This window comes from Martes martes (assembly GCF_963455335.1).
Source record: "Martes martes genome assembly, chromosome: 7".
NCBI classification, from domain to species: Eukaryota; Metazoa; Chordata; class Mammalia; order Carnivora; family Mustelidae; genus Martes; species Martes martes.
The window spans coordinates 37,181,578-37,202,650 of NC_137894.1; the positions used below are offsets into that span (position 1 = coordinate 37,181,578).

At 35.4% G+C, this 21,073-nt stretch overlaps 1 protein-coding gene across 1 annotated transcript in view; it reads right to left on the reverse strand.

Moving 5' to 3' along the window:
- The window catches only part of RFX7 (regulatory factor X7), a 135,593-nt gene that overhangs the window by 12,186 nt on the left and 102,334 nt on the right, over positions 1-21,073 (reverse strand). Inside the window, exon 5 of the mRNA XM_080808777.1 lies at positions 972-1,106. Within this exon, the coding sequence (XP_080664903.1) occupies positions 972-1,106 (135 nt within the window). The remainder of the gene's footprint in view (positions 1-971; positions 1,107-21,073) is intronic.

Consider the following 21,073-nt stretch of genomic DNA (forward strand, 5'->3'; position numbering starts at 1 on the left):
GGAAAAGAATATCCAGATGGAAACCTGGCACAGCACAGGGAAACTTTAGCCCAGGGCACTGGGACAAAAACAACTCTTAAGAGTGTCACAAGGGCTTTAACCTTTTCAGTTCTTTTTCCACTGAAACATGCAGGATTATCGCCTCTAACATGCCAAAGACCCATCAGGACAATTTTGCTTGCACTCAGAAAATAAGGATGGGTCATGCAACAAGTGAGCAGAAAGCACCTGGAGCTGTTCTAGAAAAGGAGTGCCCCCTTCTTTCCCCCCTCTCCTCTCATCTCCACATCAACGGGTTTCTGTGCTTTGAAAAAGGCCAAGGGCTAAGTAAAGAGAAATAGTATTTTTCTAATACAGAGACCCTCTATTTTACAATCTTCTGCCAAGAGTCGGAAGGACTTTAATAAATTCTTCATTTTCATCTCCTTCTGTTTGCTTATACTAAATATGTCTCTGTCACAAGAGGGATCTTTCCTATGCTCTGGCTTTAATTTTAATGCAGGCTTTAAATGGCTGGCTGAAAAAATACTTAAAAGAGAATATAATCTTCTAGGACAAGCTCCACAGGAATTTTTTCCTGAATGGTGTATATTTTGCCAAGGAGATCCTGATGTTTCTAAATTACAGGAAGAAGATAGCTAACCTCTTTCTTCACTTTTATTGATATGATTTACAGTAGCTGCCCTGTGACCTATCTCAATTAATTCTTATTGTTAAAGAAAAGAAGACCAGACCATGAAGAACACACATTACAGTGACAGAATATGGTGACATCTATCATAATCCTAAAACCACTATTTGTTATTTCTCTTGCAGTTTGATATGTAGCCAGGAAAACAATGTCTACAATTATTCTACTAAGAACTTCGAGTTGTTTATATTTGTTGACTTAAATTTACTTCTAAATATAGTTGCCAGTTGACCTACAACAGCAGATGTTCTAAGTGATTACTAAAGCTATTACTAAAAACCATTCTGGTAAAGGATATTTAGATTTGCCTCTTGTGCCCAGACGACGTGCCTTCATGTTTGGAAAGACATTTTTCATGATCTTTCCAAAGTCAGCAGCACTTAATGGATGGTAACCAAGATTGTCACAATAGCTCCTGAAAAAGAAGGAGGGACCAATTTAGAGCAACAGAACTCAGAGTTACACAGGACAGTGCTATAATATATATAATTTGACCACTTTAACAAAATTTAAAACCACATCTTCGAGTCACTCACCACAAATTTCACTGGCCATAACTTTTTGGAGACTAACTCAGGTTTAGTTAGCTTGTTTCATCCTCAGGGTACACAGTACTCCTGCTTTCAACAGCATCCCAAAAACTCACTGTAAGAGATAACCCCAGTAGAAAGTCGTCCAATTACAATCCAACCCTACACTCTCTAGAGTATGTCCAGCTTGACCAGTAGGGCTCTACACTTCCAGAGAAGTATCAAATTCATATACTGAGATAATTTCCAGTGTACACATTATGTAAGTCAGAAAAAAGAAACAAAACTATATGGTTTAAAATGTAAACATATTGCTTAAAAGGGACCTTAGGGATCATCTATACCAACACTCTCATTTTACTGATAAGGGGGAAAAATGGAGGCACAGAGAAAGATTCTAAAGGTCCAGTGTTCTTTCTTCACCCCTACCACTGCTATTATTGCCAGGAAAAAGTACTTTGTAAAGCAGTAACTTCAAGTGGGAACAGGGAAAAAAGCCAAGTCTTAACTACCACTGGAATCAGGTGTTCTGTTTTTCTCTGCATCTGCCAGTCATAGGTAAGAAGCCAATCCCTCCTTTGCCAGTTCAGCAGCAGGCCAAGGCCACGTCTTGACCTGGCTACCAAGGCCTTTGAGAGAACCACTGCCTGAGCAACACCAAAGAGGAAGTCAGAGGAACTCCCTGGGAATCCAGTGCTATTTCCCTACCTCACCTCTTTTTCAGCACTGACCAGAGCAGCTTCTTGATAATATCATGAAGTGGAGAGCCAAAAAGAGATTTAGGAAGAAGGAACAGAGGAAAACAACTGGAAGGCCTGTGAACAGGGTATAATGGTAACTGGGACTTTAGTTCTTAGAGACTGCTGAATATGCTAGCTGTTGCTAGTATATGAAAACATTATACATACTTATATGTATATTTATATTATATTGTATTATATATGTAATAAAATATATATAAGTATATACTTATATAGTACATTTCTGAAGTGACCTAAATTTAAGTCAAATTGGATGAGACTTAGGACGAGGTAGGGACTCTGGGAAGCCTTAACAGAGATACTAGGGGCAGGTTTTGGAGACAGTGGTATTATTCTTGACTGTGCCCCTCCAATACCCACACCAAATTCCACATACCCCTGGTGCAGGTGTGGGGAGAAAGGAGCAGCCCAGCAAACACATTCCCAACAATGTTGAAGAGGAGGGAGAAAGGAAAGGAGCTAACATGTACTGACAATTCCCTTTACAGGAAGTATTAGATTAAATATGTTATTTTTAACTTGAGACTACATGTAATACTCTGAGTGGTTCAGGGGTCAAGGTTTAAGGTACAAAGTGAAGAGGTGACTATTTTCTGGTGCTGACAATTTAAATGAATTGTATCAAATCATAACCATTTCAGTATGAAGTTAAATCAGTCAATTTTATGGTTTAAATCAGCACAGAAAGAAACCGTAGATGAAGTTCTTTTTGCACCTCAGGGACTTGACACGTCCCCTCTACCTGGAAAAATTACTTTTCTTATTCTTGAAGTCCCAGCTGAAATGTTGTTTCAGAAGTGTCTCTTAACAACGACCCTATTGAAAGCAGCACCCTCCTATGACACCCTCACCGTATTTACCTATCAGTGTACTCTGTTTTTTTCTTTTCATGACTTATAATATTATGTAACAGCCAATTTCCTTGTTGTCTCTGTCTCCTCCCTTAGGCTGTATGTTCAACCAGGGCAGTGACCATAACTATATGGTTCACCACTATATTGTCAGCATTAAGAACAAGATTTAAGGGTCACATTAAGTCTTAACACGACATTATGTCATACTTAAAATAAGAAACTTTAAAGAAACACATAAGGCAATAAGGAAAACACAGTCCACTGGGCTCCTCTGACAGCATTGGCGTATATGGGCCTAAAAAACCTGACACCAAATAAAGAGAAGGAGGGCAGTGAGTCTAATGAGAAAAGTTATACAGCTATCCTATTCTCCCTCTGGGATTTAGGTTTTAATGCTTTTTCATTACACTAGTATACCAAAATTCTTTACTTTGGCAAAAGGGATGTGTGAAAGGTCAGCAAAGTTAAGTATCAAAATGACCAATGCAAAATTTGCTTGTTAAATTCTGGGTGTGACTTCAGAATGTGACATATTTTTTGATTCTTATTTATTCCACTAAAAGAGGAATTCTGGGGTGCCTGGTGGGTTCAAGTGGTAGAGCATATGACTCTTGATCTTGGAGTCATGAGTTTGAGCCCCATGTTAAGTGTAGACATTACTAAAAATTTTTTTCTTTAAAAAATAAGGAGGACATGTAAAAGAGAGGAATTCCCCTTCTGGAAGAATGCTTATTATTATTTTTTAATAATGAACTTATCTTTAACAAACTCTTTAGTAGATAGGTATTAAAAAGTACCTTGCAGATATATAAACAGCTTAAATTATTCCTCCTAAAAAAATAGTAGGCACTGTTAAGAATAAAATTGCTAATAATTCAAAATTCTATACTTTGACATCTTACATGTCAAAGAGAAAAAAAACAGAGTCCCAAATTAAAAGCAACCATAACTGGAGCAGGACCTCAATTTCCTTAACTTTATGAACTCTCAGAACTGGCAATGAGTTTAGAAGTTGTAGGGTTCAACTTCTTGATGGATGTGGAAATGCCATTCTCCTAACTAATGGGTTACATCAATGTGAATACTTCCCCTGAGAGGGAGGACTCTATATTGTAAGATGGCCTATTCAATTTGTAGTGGTTCTAATTTTCAAAGAAAAAGTATTTCCTTATCAGGGCCCATTCTCCACTGGGAAGATACAGATATTCAATGATTTTGTTTTAATCTGAGGAAATATTTTTAGATTACTTATTCATAATTTTGAAACCAGTGCTATGTAACAAGTTATAAATTACTCGAGGTCATGTGGAGATCTTAGTTAGTTTACATCTGATTTTCCTGGTTCATAACTTAAACTGCAGGTTGATCAAGCAACATATGGTATCAGGTATGGTCAGAACGGCTAAAATTAACAACTCAGGAAACAAAAGATGCTGGCAAGAATGTGGGGGAAAAGGGGAACCCCCTTATACTGTTGGTGGGAATGCAAACTGGTATAGCCACTCTGGAGAACTGTAGAGGGTTCCTCAAAAAGTCAAAAATAGAAATACACTACAATTCAGCAACCGAACTACTAAGTATTTATTCAAAGGATATAAAGATAGTGATCTGAAGGGCACATGCACCGCAATGTTCAAAGCAGCACTATCCACAACAGCCAAAACATGGGAAGAGTCCAAATGTCCATCAACTGATGAATGGATAAAAATGTGGTGTGTGTACACACACACACACACACACACACACACACACACACAGAAATATTACTCAGTCACCAAAAAGAACGAAATCTTGCCATTTGCAATGATGTGTATAGAACCATAGTATGTATATATGCTAAGTGAAATAAGTCAGTCAGAGAAAGACAAATACCATATGATTCCACACATATATGGAATTTAAGAAACAAAACAGATGAACATAAGGGAAGGGAAGAAAAACTAAAGACAGAGAGGGAGTCTCATAAGAGACTCTAAACTGTAGAAAACAAACTGAAGGTTGTTAGAGGAGAGGTCAGGGGGGATTCGGAGTAACTGGGTGATGGGCTTTAAGGAGGGCATGTGATGTAATGAGCACTGGGTGTTATCCGCAACTGATGAGTCACTAAATTCTACATCTGAAGCCAATACTCCACTACATGTGAACTAACTTGAATTTAAATAAAATCTGAAAGGAAAAAAAAGAAAAGATTAAGTGTCAGTTGATACCTAACTCAGTGTCAGATTATATTTACCCAAGACTTAAAAAATGGGAAGGAACAATGGTCCATTCACAGGATAACCAACATTCCATTGCCATTCTTAAAATGAGATTTTTTTTTAAAAGGAAATTAAAAAAAATTTTTTTTAAAAATCTCATTTTTTTTTTAATAGTATGCTTTTAAGACTTTGAAATGAAGCCCAATTTCAACATGATCATCAACACATCACTCAAAATCTTTGGAAGCAAGTGAATCTTTAATGTTTATTCATGCCATTTACAAATTAACTATAAAAGTTAAACATTGCTTAAAGTTACAAAAATATAAACAAAAGTCATGGAACACTAGGGGCAAAAATACAGCCTTAGGCTACCTTAGCTTACACACCTGGACATTTTTGAGTGCTCTGTATGCATTACATTATTTAATTCTCCCAATGACCTTGAGGCAGGTTTTTGTTTTTTTTTTTTTAACCATGCAGAGTTGTTCCTAAACTCCTCTGAGACACTAAGTCTCAAAACCATTAAATAGGAGCTCTAGTTTTCTTATAGATGTAAAAACAAACAAACAAACAAAACAAACAAACAAAAAAACGCCATAGCATAATTTATATGAAAACATGCACACACATTTCATTACATGTAAAATATGTATGCATTATTTATAGTGCTGGAATTCAATAAATGTCAATGATGAGGATGGTGAAACAACAGTCTCTAAAATGCACTTAATTAAGCTGTCTCACTGCAATAGCACATTACCACCTATAAAAAATGTGATGCAAAAAGGTTACCCTACACTACCAGGTAGAAAATCAAGGAAGAGAGTATTGCATGTGTATAAAATGTTATAAAGTATAATTACTTTTACTTATAAGAACATACACTTATTTTGGGTAGCAAAAATTTGAAAGGGAATAGTGTCAGCCATGGATGGCTATAATTCATGGCATACTACTGTCTTCACGCAAGATTTCAAGATCCACACTTTTGATCCCCTTCACCCATTTCTCCCACCCCCACCAACCCTTGCCTTTTTGCAATCACCAGTCAGTTCCCCGTATCTATGAACTATTTACTTTTTTATTTTTTTAAGGTTCCACATATGAGAGATTATATAGTCTTTGTCTTCCTCTGTCTTAATTCACTTAGCATATTGCCTACAAGGTCCACCCATATATTGTCTGAACTGGCAAGATTTCACTTGTTCTTTGGTGAATAATATTTGTGTGTGTGTGTACACCAGAATTTCTTCCTCCATTCACCCATCAATGGAGACCTAGGTTCTTTCCCTATCTTGGCTATTGTGTAAATAGTGTGATGAACACTATTTACTATTGAGTTGGCTTTTGTGTATGGTTGAACATAGTAGCCCAGCTTCATTCTTTGACTTGTGGCTGTGTTTTCCCCACACTATTTACTGAAGAGACTGTCCTTACCCAATGTATATTCTTGGCTTCCTTTGTCACATTTTAATTGACCATATATGCATGGGTTTATTTCTGAGCTCCCTACTCTGTTCCACTGATCCATGTGTCTGTTTTTATGCCAGTACCATACTGTTTAATTACTAGACTTTTTAACAGAGTTTGAAATCAGGGAGTGTGATGCCTTCAGCTCCGTTCTTCTTTCTCCAGACTGTTTTGGCTATTTGGGGTCTTTTGTGGTTCCATACAAATTTTAGGACTCTTCATTCTATTTCTGTGAAAAACACCATGAGAAATTTCAACGGGATTGCATCAAATATGTAGATTGTTCTGGATAGTATAGACATTTTAACAATATTATTTCTTCCAATCCATGAGCATGGACTATCTTTCCATTTGTTTGTGTCTTCAATTTTTTCCTTAATGTTCTGTAGTTTACAGTATACAGGTTCTTTCACCTCCTTAGCTAAATTTATTCCTAGGTATTTATTCTTTCTGATACAATCATAAATGAGACTGTTTTCTTAAGTTCTTTCTGACAGTTCATAATTACAGAAACATAACAGATTTTTGTGTATTGATTTTATATCGTGCAACATTACTGAATTTATTAGTTCTAACAGCTGTTAGATTCCATCAAGACTGATGGAGTCTTTAGGGTTTTGATATATCATATCATATCAACTGCAAACTGTTTTACTTCTTTTTCAAATTGGATGCTTTTAATTTCTTTTTCTTGCCTAACTGCTTTGGCTAGGACTTCTAATACTATGTCGATTAAAAGTACCGTGAGTCTTGTTCCTAATCTTAACAGTATGATTCTAGCTGTGGGCTTGTCATATACGGCCTTTATTATGTAGAGGCATGTTCTCTCTATACCCACTTTGTTGAGGGCTTTTTTTTTTTTAAATCATGAATGGATGTTGAATTCTGTTAAATGCTTATATTGCATTTACTGAGTCAACCATGATTTTTATCCCTCAATTTATTAATGTGGTATATCATATGTTGACTGATTTGCAGATACTAAACCATCCCTGCATCCCTGGAATAAGTTATTGATAGGAATGTACTTAACGGCCATGTTGTTAATTGTTTTCTGGCTGTTTTTGTAGTTTCCCTCTGTTCTTTTCTTCTTTCCTCACTCTCTTTGTGGTGTGATGGCTTTCTTTAGTAATATGTTTATACTGCTTCCTCTTTATCATGAGTATTTACTATAGGTTTTTGCTTTGTGGTTATCAGAAGGCTCACATATAACAACGTATCTGTACAGTAGCCTATTTTAAGCTCATAACAACTTAAGTGTGATCACATTTTAAAGCTCAACATCTTTACTCCTCCCCCTCCATATTTTATGTTTTTATATTACAACTATCTAATGTACCCCTTAAATACTGTAATCATAGTTATCTTTACCTTTGTTTTCTATTCTTCACACTAATTTATGATTATTCCACTATGTTTAGTATATATTTGCCTTTCCAATGAGATTTACTCTTTCATATGTTTTCTTGTTATTAGTTAGTATCTTTTCTTTTCTACTTAAAGATGTCCCTTTAACATGATTTAGTGGTGATGAACTCCTTTAGCTTTTGTTTCTTTAGAAATCTCTTTATCTCTCCTTCACATCTCAATGATAACTTAGCCAGGTAAAATGTTTTTGGTTGGAAATGTTTTTCTTTTAGCACACTGGATATATTCCACCACTCTCTTCTGGCCTGCAAATTTTCTGCTGATGAATCTGATGGTAGCCTTATGGGGGATGTGCCACATACATCTTTTGTATGTAGCAAGTTGCTTTTCTTTTGCTGCTTTAAATTCTCTCCTTGTCCTTAGACATTTTAATTATAATGTATCTTGGTGTGGGTCTATGAGTTCATCTTAATTTGAACTCTCTGAATTTCCAGGATCTGGGTCTCTGTTTCCTCCTCATGTTTAGGGAGGTTTTCAGCCATTATTTCTTCAAATAAAATTGCCCCTTTCTCTAGCTCTTTTCTTCTGTGACTCTTATAATGTGAATGTTAGTCTACTGATTTTGTCCAGTAAGTCCCTTAAGGTATCATGGTCTCATTCTTTTTTTATTTGCTGCTCTGATTGGTCAAGTTCTACTGCCTTATCTTCAAGCTCACTGATCTTTTCTTCTGCTTCATTTAGTCTTTGTTGAACCCCTCTAGTGTATTTTTCAGTTTGGTTATGGTAGTCTTCAGCTCTGTGACTTCTATTTGGTACTTGATTACATTTTCCATCTCTTTGTTGAAGTTCTCACAATGTTCATCCATTCTTCCCCCAAGTTCAGTGAGCATCTTTATGACCATTACTTGAACTCTTTAACAGGTAAATTACTTACATCTGAAAAAGTTCTTCTTTTTCTGAGGTTTTACCTAGTTCTTCCCTTTGGAACATATTCCTCTTTTTCATTTTGCTCTACTCTGTATTGGTTTCTATGCATTAGATAAAACAGCCACCTCCCCCATCTTGAAGGAGTAGACTCACGTAGGTGAGCCTTGTCATTCAACTCTGCCCTACTTCTTGGCTATCTCAAACTTCTGTGTTTGTCCGAGTAGTCTGTATAATTTTAATAGCTTCCAGTAGTTAAATATATGCCAAGACCTGTCAGTGCCCCCAAAAGGAGGATTTCAACACCTAGAATCAAGGTAGTGGGTGGGAAGCCAGATCCTTAGGTAGCAGCTTTTAAAAGTATGCAAACATACATTGTCCTATGAAATTACAAGTGTAGCCCCACTGCCTATCAGAGCCAGCAATGTGGAGGTATTCTTTGGGGGACAATTGCAAAAATTACAGCTCCTGATAAGTTTGAAACCTCTTTTCTGAAAGATACTAGTGAGCTGTTCATATTCTGGAAGAACAATATTATAAAGCCAAGTCTGGGCATAGCTGAAGTCCACTGGGCTCTGGCATTTGGAAAGAACACTTAGAGAACACCAGAGAAGTGCATAGTGTAATGTATGTGATGGTTTGGTGTCTCAGAGGACAGCATACTGGAAAAGCACAGTGTAAGTTTGTTAGGTTAATTATAGTGTCTTTTAGCCTAAACCCTATAGAGAAATTTATAGAGTTGTTAGTAATATTACTAAGTCAAGCTTAGAGTAAGATAAAATATCACTTTTGAAGTTCAGGTAATCTTATTTTTGTGGTAAGCAACTAATAAAGAAACAATGTATCTGAAAGATTACTTTGAAGTCAACAAAACTAATTTTTAAAAGAGTTAAATTATAATGTACATGGAAGTAAGTATTATGTATGATCATATTAACCAGGTGTTTCCTTCCAACTTGTCTTTCCTTTTTCAAGGAATTAATACCCATGATTTTAATTCTTTTTAAAGGTTTATTTATTTATTTTAAAGAGAAAGAGAGCGAGCGTGTGTGCACAGGGGGAAGTGCAGAAGGAGAGAGAATCTTGAGTGCAGAGCCTGATCTCATGACCTGAGACAAAATCAAGAGTCAGGGGCTCAACTGACTGAGCCACCCAGGTGCCCCAATTATTACACATGACTTTGGTAATAATTCCAAGAAAAAAAAAGGAATTTGTGTTCTTAACTATTTAATCATTGTAAAAAAGTATTTGGGGTGCCTTCATCTGAGGTCATTATCCCAGGGTCCTGGGAGACACCACATGGGTCTCCCTGCTCAGTGGAGAGTCTGCTTCTTCCTCTCCCTGTGATCCCCTCCCCCAGCTCATGCTCTCTCTCTCAAATAATAAAACCTTTAAAAAAAGGTCAATAGTTCTTTTATTATTTCTTTTTTTTTTTTTCTTTCTTTTATTATTTCTTAAGAAAGGCTTGATTTCTGACTATTGCCTATGAGAGCTACTTAAAACAACCATTATTTTGGTCAATTTGGATAGTATCTTTTTAAAAAATGAAGACATACACACACACACACACGTGAACATATATATATATACATATACACACATACATATATATGTTGATCACACTCTGTATGTAATGCTAACTTTTTTGGTACCCTTACTTTTATTTTTGAATTGCTTCTGTTCTTCATTTTAAATTAACTTAATATAGGGGCACCTGGGTGGCTCAGTGGGTTAAAGCCTCTGCCTTCAGCTCAGGTCATGATCCCAGGGTCCTGGGATGGAGCCCTGCATCAGGCTCTCTGCTCAGCGGGGAGCCTGCTTCCTCCTCTCTCTCTCTCTGCCTGTCTCTCTGCCTACTTGTGATCTCTGTCTGTCAAATAAATAAATAAAATCTTTAAAAAAAATTAACCTAATATAAAATGTTCAGATTATATGAATATAGATAGTAACTGCCTACAGTTTAAAAACGAACAAAAACATTGAAGTACCAGGACTTGGCTCAATGAATTCCTGATTAACCATCTCTTTTCTCTCAATTTCCATCCAAATCCAATCTTACTATACTAATAGTTCTTCAATAATTTCAAATATTTCTGAACTGTTAGTAAGAGGGTAAATTCAGACAGAAACAAGGTTGTCTACATTAACAACAACAACAAACCAATAAGCTCCATATCACTTTGTATAATCATACCATTTTGTAGATGAGGAAATTAAGGAACAGAGGAGTAAAGACGATTTGCAAGGGTAGTTAATTAGTGAATGGTTCTTTATACCACTAATGAGCCAGTTTTATGTAATAGGTATTTCATACATAACAATGGCGGCACTGCAAAATCTTCAAAAGGCTCCTTCTTCTTCCCTTTTTCTTTTTTTTTTTAAAGATTTATTTATTTGAGAAAGAGAAAGCTTGCATGCAAGTGAAGGGAGGGGCAGAGGGAAAGAATCTCAAGCAGACTCCCTGCTGAGTGCGGAGCCCCACACAGGGTTGGATTTCACAACCCTGAGATCATGACCTGAGTGGAAATCAAGAGATGGCTGCTTAACCGAATAAACCACTCAGGTGCCCTAAGGCTTCCCCCGCCCTTTCTAAAGAAAAAAAACATTTTATTTATTTATCTGGGGTAGGAGGAGAGCAGAAGCATGAGCAGGGGGAGGAGCAGAGGGAGAAGCAGGCTCCCTCCAGAGAGCCCTACATGGGGCTGGTTCACAAGATTCTGGGATCATGACTGGAACAAGGCAGACACTTTCCCAACTGAGTCACCTAGGCTAGGCAACCCCAACAAAGCTCCTTCTTAATAATACTCATCAGTTTCCAATTAGATTTGTTGCATAAAATCTCAAATCAATACATACATATAGATAAAATATGTACAATATGGCATTCTTCTAGAAACTATGTTAGCAGAAAATAAGTGAGATATGTTTAACCTGCCTTTAATGTTTACACAGATGAGAAAAATGGGCAAAGACTTAAATACATTCTCAAAAATAGCATAGAGCTAATTGGCCAAAAACACATATAAAAAGGCCCTTAACTTAAGTTCAAGGAAATGCAAATGAAAACCCAAATTGGGGGGGAAAAAGCCCCCATGTTCATACACAATAGAATGAACAAAGAATATATATTCATAAATGGAACAGTGAACAGCTATTAGAATGAGTCAAAACCACACAAAACAAAATGCATGAAACTTATAAACATGTTGAGTAAAAAAGAACACAGATACTAACTTCTTGTATAATTTCATTCATAAAATTTTGAAAAAATAAACAAAGCTAATCTGTGGTGACAGAAGCCAGGAGAGCAGTTACTCTTGTCAGGTTTATATAAAATAAGATTTGTATCATCTAAGGCCAAAATGTTGGATTGTGGGAGTCTGAATAATAACAACTGCTGCCACATATTGAGGGCTTACTATGTTCCAAGCATTGTGATAAACATTTTACATATATAATTCTAAACCTTAATGAAAAGAGTATGATATTTTACAGAATGACAGAAAGCAAACTGACACTAAAGGTTAAGGACTTGCCTACACGTACAAACCCCAGCATATGTCTAAATTAGGATCAAACTCAGATGTGGCTAGTTTCAAAGTCTAAATCTTTCCCTACTGTAAAATTATGCCTTTCTCTGAAAAATAAAGGCTTTGGACTTCATTCTGTAACAAAGGGAACTATAAAATACAATTTGGAAGAAGTCCTTATTATAGTTTACACTTTTTTATAGACCTTTAAGAAAGTCTTTATAGAGGTTTTTGTCTTCCAGGTGAGCAGTTTTTATTTCTTATGATTAAAATGGCTATTCCATTTGCTGGCTCATTTCAGTTAACTTTTCAATGAAGTGTTGTGGTTAGAACTGCACATAACATTTCTGGTCCTTTAACATTCATGGATTTCAAAAATTTGCCCTGTTAAAGAGCACTGAGATCCACTTCTCCATAAAACAGTGGCAAAACTGGCAAAGCTGGTCAATATCAACTTTTCAAAGCTTTGGAAATTAACCCAAGACTTGCAGTAAACTGGAGAGCATTTATCCAAGAAAAAACAGGCTGATTTTCAATAAGAACAGCTTTGTATCATTTTAACTTGCCTTAATCTGATTCCCTCATGATCAAGCGGTAGCCTTGAAAAGTAACAGTCCAATATTCCCAGTTCAGTCTGGTGGTCAGAATGAACATAACACAGCTGGAACTCTCTCAAGGCCACATCCTAAAGAACTGTCATTATTTGTCTCCTGTGGTAGATTCTTGTAAGACCTCATCTTTGGCTATATATGACCTGTCTCAGAACTTGCCTACTCCAAAAAGCTTTCTCTCTTGAGGAGATGGAAGGGTACAGAGGGGAAACTGTTAAAAAGAACTGTAGGCAGGGGTACCTCAGTCTGTTAAGTGTCTGACTCTTGATTTCAGCTTAGGTCATGATCTCAGGGTTGTGAGACTGAACCCCAAGCTGGGCTCTGCGCTGGGCGTGGAGTCTAATTAAGATGCCCTTTCTCCCTCTGCCCCGCCCCTCCCCCTCCTCTCTCTAAAAATAAAAAAATAAAATAAAATAAATTGTAGGCAAATGTCTTAACTTTAGTGGATAATAGTTGGGCAGGTAACAGACTAACCAAAAACCTTAAAAGGAAAAACTGGTAAGTAAGATTTCCACAGAAGCTTTGAAAAGCTCCATTTTATTCCTGGGACTCTAGAAGGTGATGCATATGCAAAGGGCTGTGTGTGTCGCAAGATCCTAGAAGACCCCAAGCTCTCAACTCTGGCTAAATCTGAGGCTCTACAAATGTAGGAAGTGGAGGCTAAAGAAGGGCTGTCAATTGCACGACTGAGTGTTTACAGCATACCCCAACATACACAGAGCCCTTTGGCAAAGACTGGGAGATTTATTGCTTTAAGGTGTTTAAAGGAATATCTGTCCAATCAATACCTGACCACTTAGCTAACTGAGTAGAGACTTCAATGGTCAGACAAAAACATCAGAGAATTCATCACCAGCAGACTGGTTCTACAGGAAATACTAAAGGGAGTCATTCAGGCTTAAATAAAAGAACACCAAACAGTAACTTAAATCCACATGAAGAAATAAAGAGCACCAGTAGAGGTAACCACAAAGTAAATATAAAATTCAGCCTAAATGTATTTTTTGCTTGTAACTCCTTTATTCTCCTATCTGATCTAAAAGACAACTGCATAAAACACCAAATACAAATCTGTGTTGATGGATGCATAATTCGTAAGATCAGTGGGGGTATGGGAGAGTGTATATATATATATATATATATATATATATATATAAATACACACACACACATAAACAACAGATACACATATATAGGCAATAGATTTTGTATACTTTTGAAATTAAATTGGTATTAATCCAAACTAGCTTTTTATAAATTGAGGTGTTAACTACAATCTCCAGGATAACCACAAAAGAAAATAATTTTATGTATCTATATATCTATATCTATATCTATATCTATATCTATATCTATAGAAATAAGGGAATTAAAATGGTTCATTATAAAATACCCATTTAATACAAAGTCAGTAATGGGGGAATTGAGGAACAAAAAGAGACATAAAACATACAGAAAATTAGCAAAGATGGAAAATGTACATCCTATCTTATCAGTAATCACATTAAATGTAAATGTATTAAACTCTTCAATTAAAAGCAGGGAGAGGCAGAATGGATTTAGACTAAAATATTATCAAACTATATGTCATCTACATATTACATATATATTTTAAATTCAAAGAAAAAAATAGGTCAAAGTAGAAGGTCAGAAAAAGATATAGGATGCTGAAAGCAACCGAAAAAGAGAGTGCCTATACTAATATCAGAGAAAATGCCTTTAGAACAAAAATTGTTACTAGAGACAAAGAAAGGAGTTTTTCATGATGAAAGGGCCAATCTGCCAAGAAGATGTAACAGTCATAACCTATTATGCACCTAAGTACAGAGCTCCAAAACACATAAAACAAAAGTAATCAAAATTGAAGGGAGAAATGGATAATTCAACAATAATAATTATAGATTTCAAGACTCCATTTTCAGTAATGGATAGAACTAAGAATAAGATAAATAAGGAAAGAGAAGACATAAATAACAGTATATACCAACTACCTAAGAGATACTCATGGAACACTCCAATACCCAGTGATAGAAGAATGTATCTTCTTCTCAAGTGCACATGAAACATTCTTCAGGACAGATTGTATATTAGGCTGTAAGATGAGTCTCAACATGTTTAAAAGGAATAAAATCATACAATGTATTTTCTCCAACTATAATGGAATGAAATTAGAAAGCAATAACTAAAGGAATGGGAAATTCACACATATGTAGAAATCATAAATGGGTCAAAGAAGAAATCACAAAAAATTTTAGAAAATTCTTCGAGGTGAATAGAAATGAAAACACAACATACCAAAACTTATAGAACAGTGAAAGCAGTGCTGAGAGGGAAATTTATAGCTGCATATTTAGTACATTTAAAATGGTCTCAAATGAATAACCTAATCTTCCATGTTAAGAAATTAGAAAAGAGGAAGCCAAACCTAATGTAGGCATAAAGAGGGCATTATAAGGATTAGAGTGGAAATAAATGAAATAGGGGATAGAAAACCAATAGAAAAAAAATTAACAAACCCCAAAGTTGAGTATTTAAAAAGACAACAAATCTAATTAATAAGCCTTTAGCTAAATTGATCAAGAGTAAAAAAAAGAAGGCTCAACTAAAATCAGAATGAAAGAGAAATATTACTACTAATCTTATAGGTAAACTTATAGAAATAAAAGGTACTATAGAAGAGAATACTATGAAAAACTGTATGTCAACAGATAGGATAACCTACACAAAATACATAAATTCCTAGAAACACACAAGTTACCAAAATGGACTCAAAAAGAAATAAGGCAATCTGACCTATAAAAAGAGACTGAATTAGTAATTTAAGAAGTACCCACAAAGAAGAGCCCAGGCCTAGATGGTCTCACACTGTTGAATTCTACCAAACAGTTAAAGATCAAAACCAATCCTTCATAAATTCTTTCATAAAAATGGAAGATGGACTCTTTCCCTCTCCAGCCGCTTGAAGCTCGGCCACCATCATGAACGACACAGTAACTATCCAGATCAGGAAATTCATGACCAACCGACTACTTCAGCGCAAACAAATGGTTATTGATGTCCTTTATTCTGAAAAGACAACAGTATCTCAGACAGAAATTCGGGCAAAACTAGCCAAAATGTACAAGAACACAACAGATGCCATATTTGTATTTGGATTCAGAACCCATTTTGGTGGTGGCAAGACAACTGACTTTGGCATGACTTATGATTCCTTGGATTATGCAAAGAAAAATGAACCCGAACATAGACTTGCAAGACATGGTCTATATGAGAAGACCTCAAGAAAACGGTGAAAAGTACACAAGAACAGAATGAAGAAAGGGGGACTGCAAAACCCAATCCTGGTGCTGGCAAAAAGTGAGCTGGAGATTGGACAACAGAAGGAGTAAAGATGCTGCAGTGGCTTTATCTGTGGTGACTGTGCAGATTTTTCATGAGAGGATTAATAAACTAAGAATGTTAATTTGTCAAAAAAAAAAAAAAGAAGAAGAAGAAGATGGAATAGTTCCAAAGTCATTCATTCTTTAAGGTCAACATTACCCTGATTTCAAAATCAGTCAAAGATATCACAAGAAAGAAAAATAAAAACCCAGATCCCTTATGAATATAGATACAAAAATCCTTAACAAAATATTAGCAAATTGAATCTATCATCATATTTGGAAGAGTATACACTATGACCAAGTGTGATTTATCCTAGGAATACAAGATAGGCTCAACATACAAGAATTAATCAAATCAGTAATATAATATACTCTATGAATTGCATAAGGCAAAAATTTGATATGATCACCTCAACATTTGACAAACTTGAACATCAATGTGGTAATGGAATGTAAGTTCCTCAACCTGATAAAGATCATCTAATGGAAAACCCACTGCTAACATTGTACTTAATGATGGACACTGAAATCTTCCCAATTCAAACTGGGCAGAAGAGAAGGATATCTACTCTTACTATTTCTATTCAACACTGTACTAGAGATTTCAGCCAGGGCAATTAGGTAAGAAAATGGAATAAAAGCCAGATAAGAATGAGATAAAGCTATCTTTATCCTCAGGTGACACAATATTATATACAGAAAAACCTAAGGAATATACTAAAAAAACTATCATAGAGGTAACGTTCAGCAAGACTGAAGGACAGTAGATCAATATATAAAAATTTCTTATTCCTATACACTAGCAACAATCAAGAATAAAATTTAAAAAGTAACTCCATTCACAATGTCATTAAAAAAAACCTTAGAAACAAACTTAATAAATAGAATGAATCTGGAAGATTCACACTTTCTAATTTCAAAACTTACTGCAAAGTTCAACAAATCAAGACCGCAAAAGACTAGTATAAAGAAAGATATACAGAACAATGGAACAGAATTCAGAGTCTAGACATAAGCCCATATATCTATGGTCAACTGATTTTTCATAAGAGTGCCAAGACCATTCAATGGGGAAGAAATAGTTTTTTGGACAAATGATGCTGGGACAATTGGGTATCCATGGGAAAAAGAATGAATCTGGGTACCTATGCCAAACTGTGTACAAAAATCAACTCAAAATGTGAAGACCCAAAAGTATGAGCTAAAACTATAAAACTCTTAGAAGGAAACAGTATACATCTGCATGACCGTTGATTAGGCAATTAGACCGTTTTAGGTATCTTTAGATCTGATACCTAAAAACACAAGCAACAAAAGAAAAAATAAATTGGACTTAATAAAAATTAAAAACTTATTCGTTTGAGGATACTATCAAAAAAATGAAGACAACCTACAGATGGGAGAAATATTTGCAAATCATAATATACCTAATAAGGATCTAGTATCCAGAATATATAGAAGAAACCTAACTAAACAATCAAAGAAAACAACAAATAAAAATGGTAAGAGAATAAGTATTTCTCAAAGAGAAACGATTATTTCTCCATAGGAAGAGAATGAATTTCTCCACAGAAAGTATAGAAATGCCCAATAAAGTATAGAAATGCCCACGAAAAGATGCTCATCATCATCAGTCACCAGGAGAATACAAATCAAAACCATGGGCTATTACATCACATGCGCTGGAATAGCTATAACAAAAGAAAAATGTGGGCAAGTAACAGCAAGAATGTGGAGAAATGCAATCCTCTTATGTTGTTGGTGGGAATGTACAATGGTGCTGCCATTTTTCAAAAACAGTTCGGTAATTCCCCAAAAACTTAAAACATAAGAGTTACCATTTGATTCAGCAATTCAACTCCTAAGTATATGCCCACAAGAAATGAAAATACATGTCCATACAAAACTGTAGCAACTTCATAAGCAGAAAAACTTCAGAGAAGCATTATTTATAATACTAAAAAGTGGAAACAACACAAATGTTCATCAACTGATGAATGGATAAAGAAAATGTGGTATATTCACATGGTGTAATGTTATCTGGTTACAAAGGCATGAAGTACTGATATATAATATAATATAGATAAACTGAAAACATTTTGTTAAGTCAAAGAAGCCAGATAGGAAAGGTCACATACGTATGACCCATTTATATGAAAGGTCAGAAAAGGCAAATTCATTAGCCATGAAGTAGTTATTTGTTGCTAGGTCCAGGGAGGAAGAATGGATAATGACTGCTAATGGATATGGAATTTGGGGAAGTAAAGAAAATATTCTGGCATTATGGTGACTGATGCACGACTTTATAAATGTACTAAAAGAAACCCATTGAATTGTGCAATCTTAAAACAGTGAATTTTATAATATGTGATTTTTAGCTCAAAAGATAGATTCTAAAAAGCTAAACAAAAATTTTTAATTTCACCCATCTGTGAATAATTTTCTTAATCTATGACATACAGTAAATTGAGATTTTTTTTGCTGCTACATAAATCTGCATCATACGCTTTAAGATAGAAGTGGAAGTGACTCATTTGTTGGGATATGAGCTAGCCAATCATATTTGCATCTCAGTAAGGTTTCACTGTTCTCAAATCATTAAGACATGTAGTCTTCAAAAATGACAAAAATGTTTTTTCTGTGTTAAAAATAGCTCTAAACCAGAGAATAGATGGAATGTAGAACTGTTAATTTTCTTAGATGTGATAAAAATATTATAGTTATAAGTAACTGTCCTTATCCTTAGGCATATCCACAACTTACTTTCATATGGTATAGGAAAAAAACTTAAATCTAGGTGGAGAATATCTGGATATTCTTATATTATTCTTTCAAATGACCCAGCAATTGCACTAGTGGGTATTTACCCCAAAGATATAAAGGTAGTGAAAAGGGGGCCATATGCACCCCAATGTTCAAGCAGCAATGTCCACAACAGCCAAACTGTGGAAAGAGCCAAGATGCCCTTCAATAAATGAATGAATGGATAAGGAAGATGTGGTCCACATACACAATGGAATATTGGCCATCAGAAAGGATGAATACCCAACTTTTGCATCAACATGGATGGGACTGGAGGAGATTATGCTAAGTAAAATAAGTCAAGCACAGAAAGTCAATTATCATATGGTTTCATTTATTTGTGGAACATAAGGAATAACATGGAGGACATTAGGAGAAGGAAGGGGAAAATGAAGGGGGAGAAATCGGAGTGGGAGACGAACCATGAGAGACTATGGACTTCGGGAAACAAACTGAGGGTTTTAGAAGGGAGGGAATGGGGGGAATGGGTGAGCCTGGTGATGGGTATTAAGGAGGGCACAGACTGCATGGAGCACTGGGTGTTATACACAAACTATGAATCATGGAGTACTACATCAAAAACTAACAATGTACTGTATAGGGACTAACATAATAAAAATATTATTCTTTCAAAATTCTGTTACATTTGAAATTTTTTATAGTAGGATGTTAGAGAAAATGCCTTGAAAACAAAGCTATTCTTCAAAGTAGATGATGACAGTAATGAACAGAAAGTGAAGACATCTAAAAGAGTAATGATATTCCCCAAATTAAGAATTTGTTAAGATCTTGCAGTGTCTACTTGGCAAAGTACCTGGCAGCATTACGGTTTTCTAAGATGGTGAAATGTTAGTTTGCTGGTTTTGTGTTTTTCTGATGGTATCCACTATAGTTGATCTTTTAGACATGGCACAACACTGGGCTGCTCTTTCCAAGAAATTAATGATAGTTGAAAACTTTCTATCCTGTAATATAGCTTATTTTCTTAAATATACATTCATATTTGCCCACAGTGAATTTTCCTGATTAAAACGGCTTATGTGGTCTTTCCCCCCCCAACCAAAATGGCTTAAGACTTTTGTTTCTATAGTTAATTCACTGTTGGCATTCTTGACTTACTAGAGCTCAGTATAATCTGCTTCTCCTCTTCCATGGTCCATGGAGGACTACCTTGCTGTATGTACTTCTCCTTTAAACATGTATTCTTTTCATCCTTGTTTAATTTCCCTATCACTTAGTAAAGTGATCCAGTAAAAATAAATAAATAAACAAAAATAAATCCAAGCACATTATCTTGTTAAAGTCTTTTTGGAAAGTTGGGAGTACCCTTTAACCTTCAATCTAAACACAACAATATGACCTAAATACAACAGCAAATTTAAAAGAGTAAAATAAAAATGCTGAAACAGTGCCTATGTAATTTCTTAGACTACTTTTATCTTAACTGCAAAAACTTACTAGGCACATAGGATATAATGGGGGCAGAGAAGAAAAATTCCACATCAGGAATAGCCCAAGTTAGAGAGCTATCCAGTTAAATGAGTTTGACCTTGTCAGCATCTTTCTTCCTTTTATCCACACCTATCATTACAGAGCTCAATTAGATAGACAAAAACAATAGAGGGCATTTTTCTTAAGTTGTTATAATTCAGTTTACCATTAGCATTCCTTCTCACCAAATTTTCTTTTCATTTTTTATTTTAAAAGATTTATTTATTTTAGAAAGGAGGGGGGAGAGAAAACACATAAGCAGGGGGAGGGGCAAAGGAAGAGGGAGAGAGAGAATCCTCAAGCAGATTCCCCACTGAGCACAGGAACTCTGAGATCATGACCTGAGACAAAGTCAAGAGTCAGCAGCTTAAACGACTAAGCCACCCAGTGCCCCTTCTCACCAAATTTTCTGAAGTTAGGCAGCAATAAATAAAAATTCATAGATACTTTAATGTAT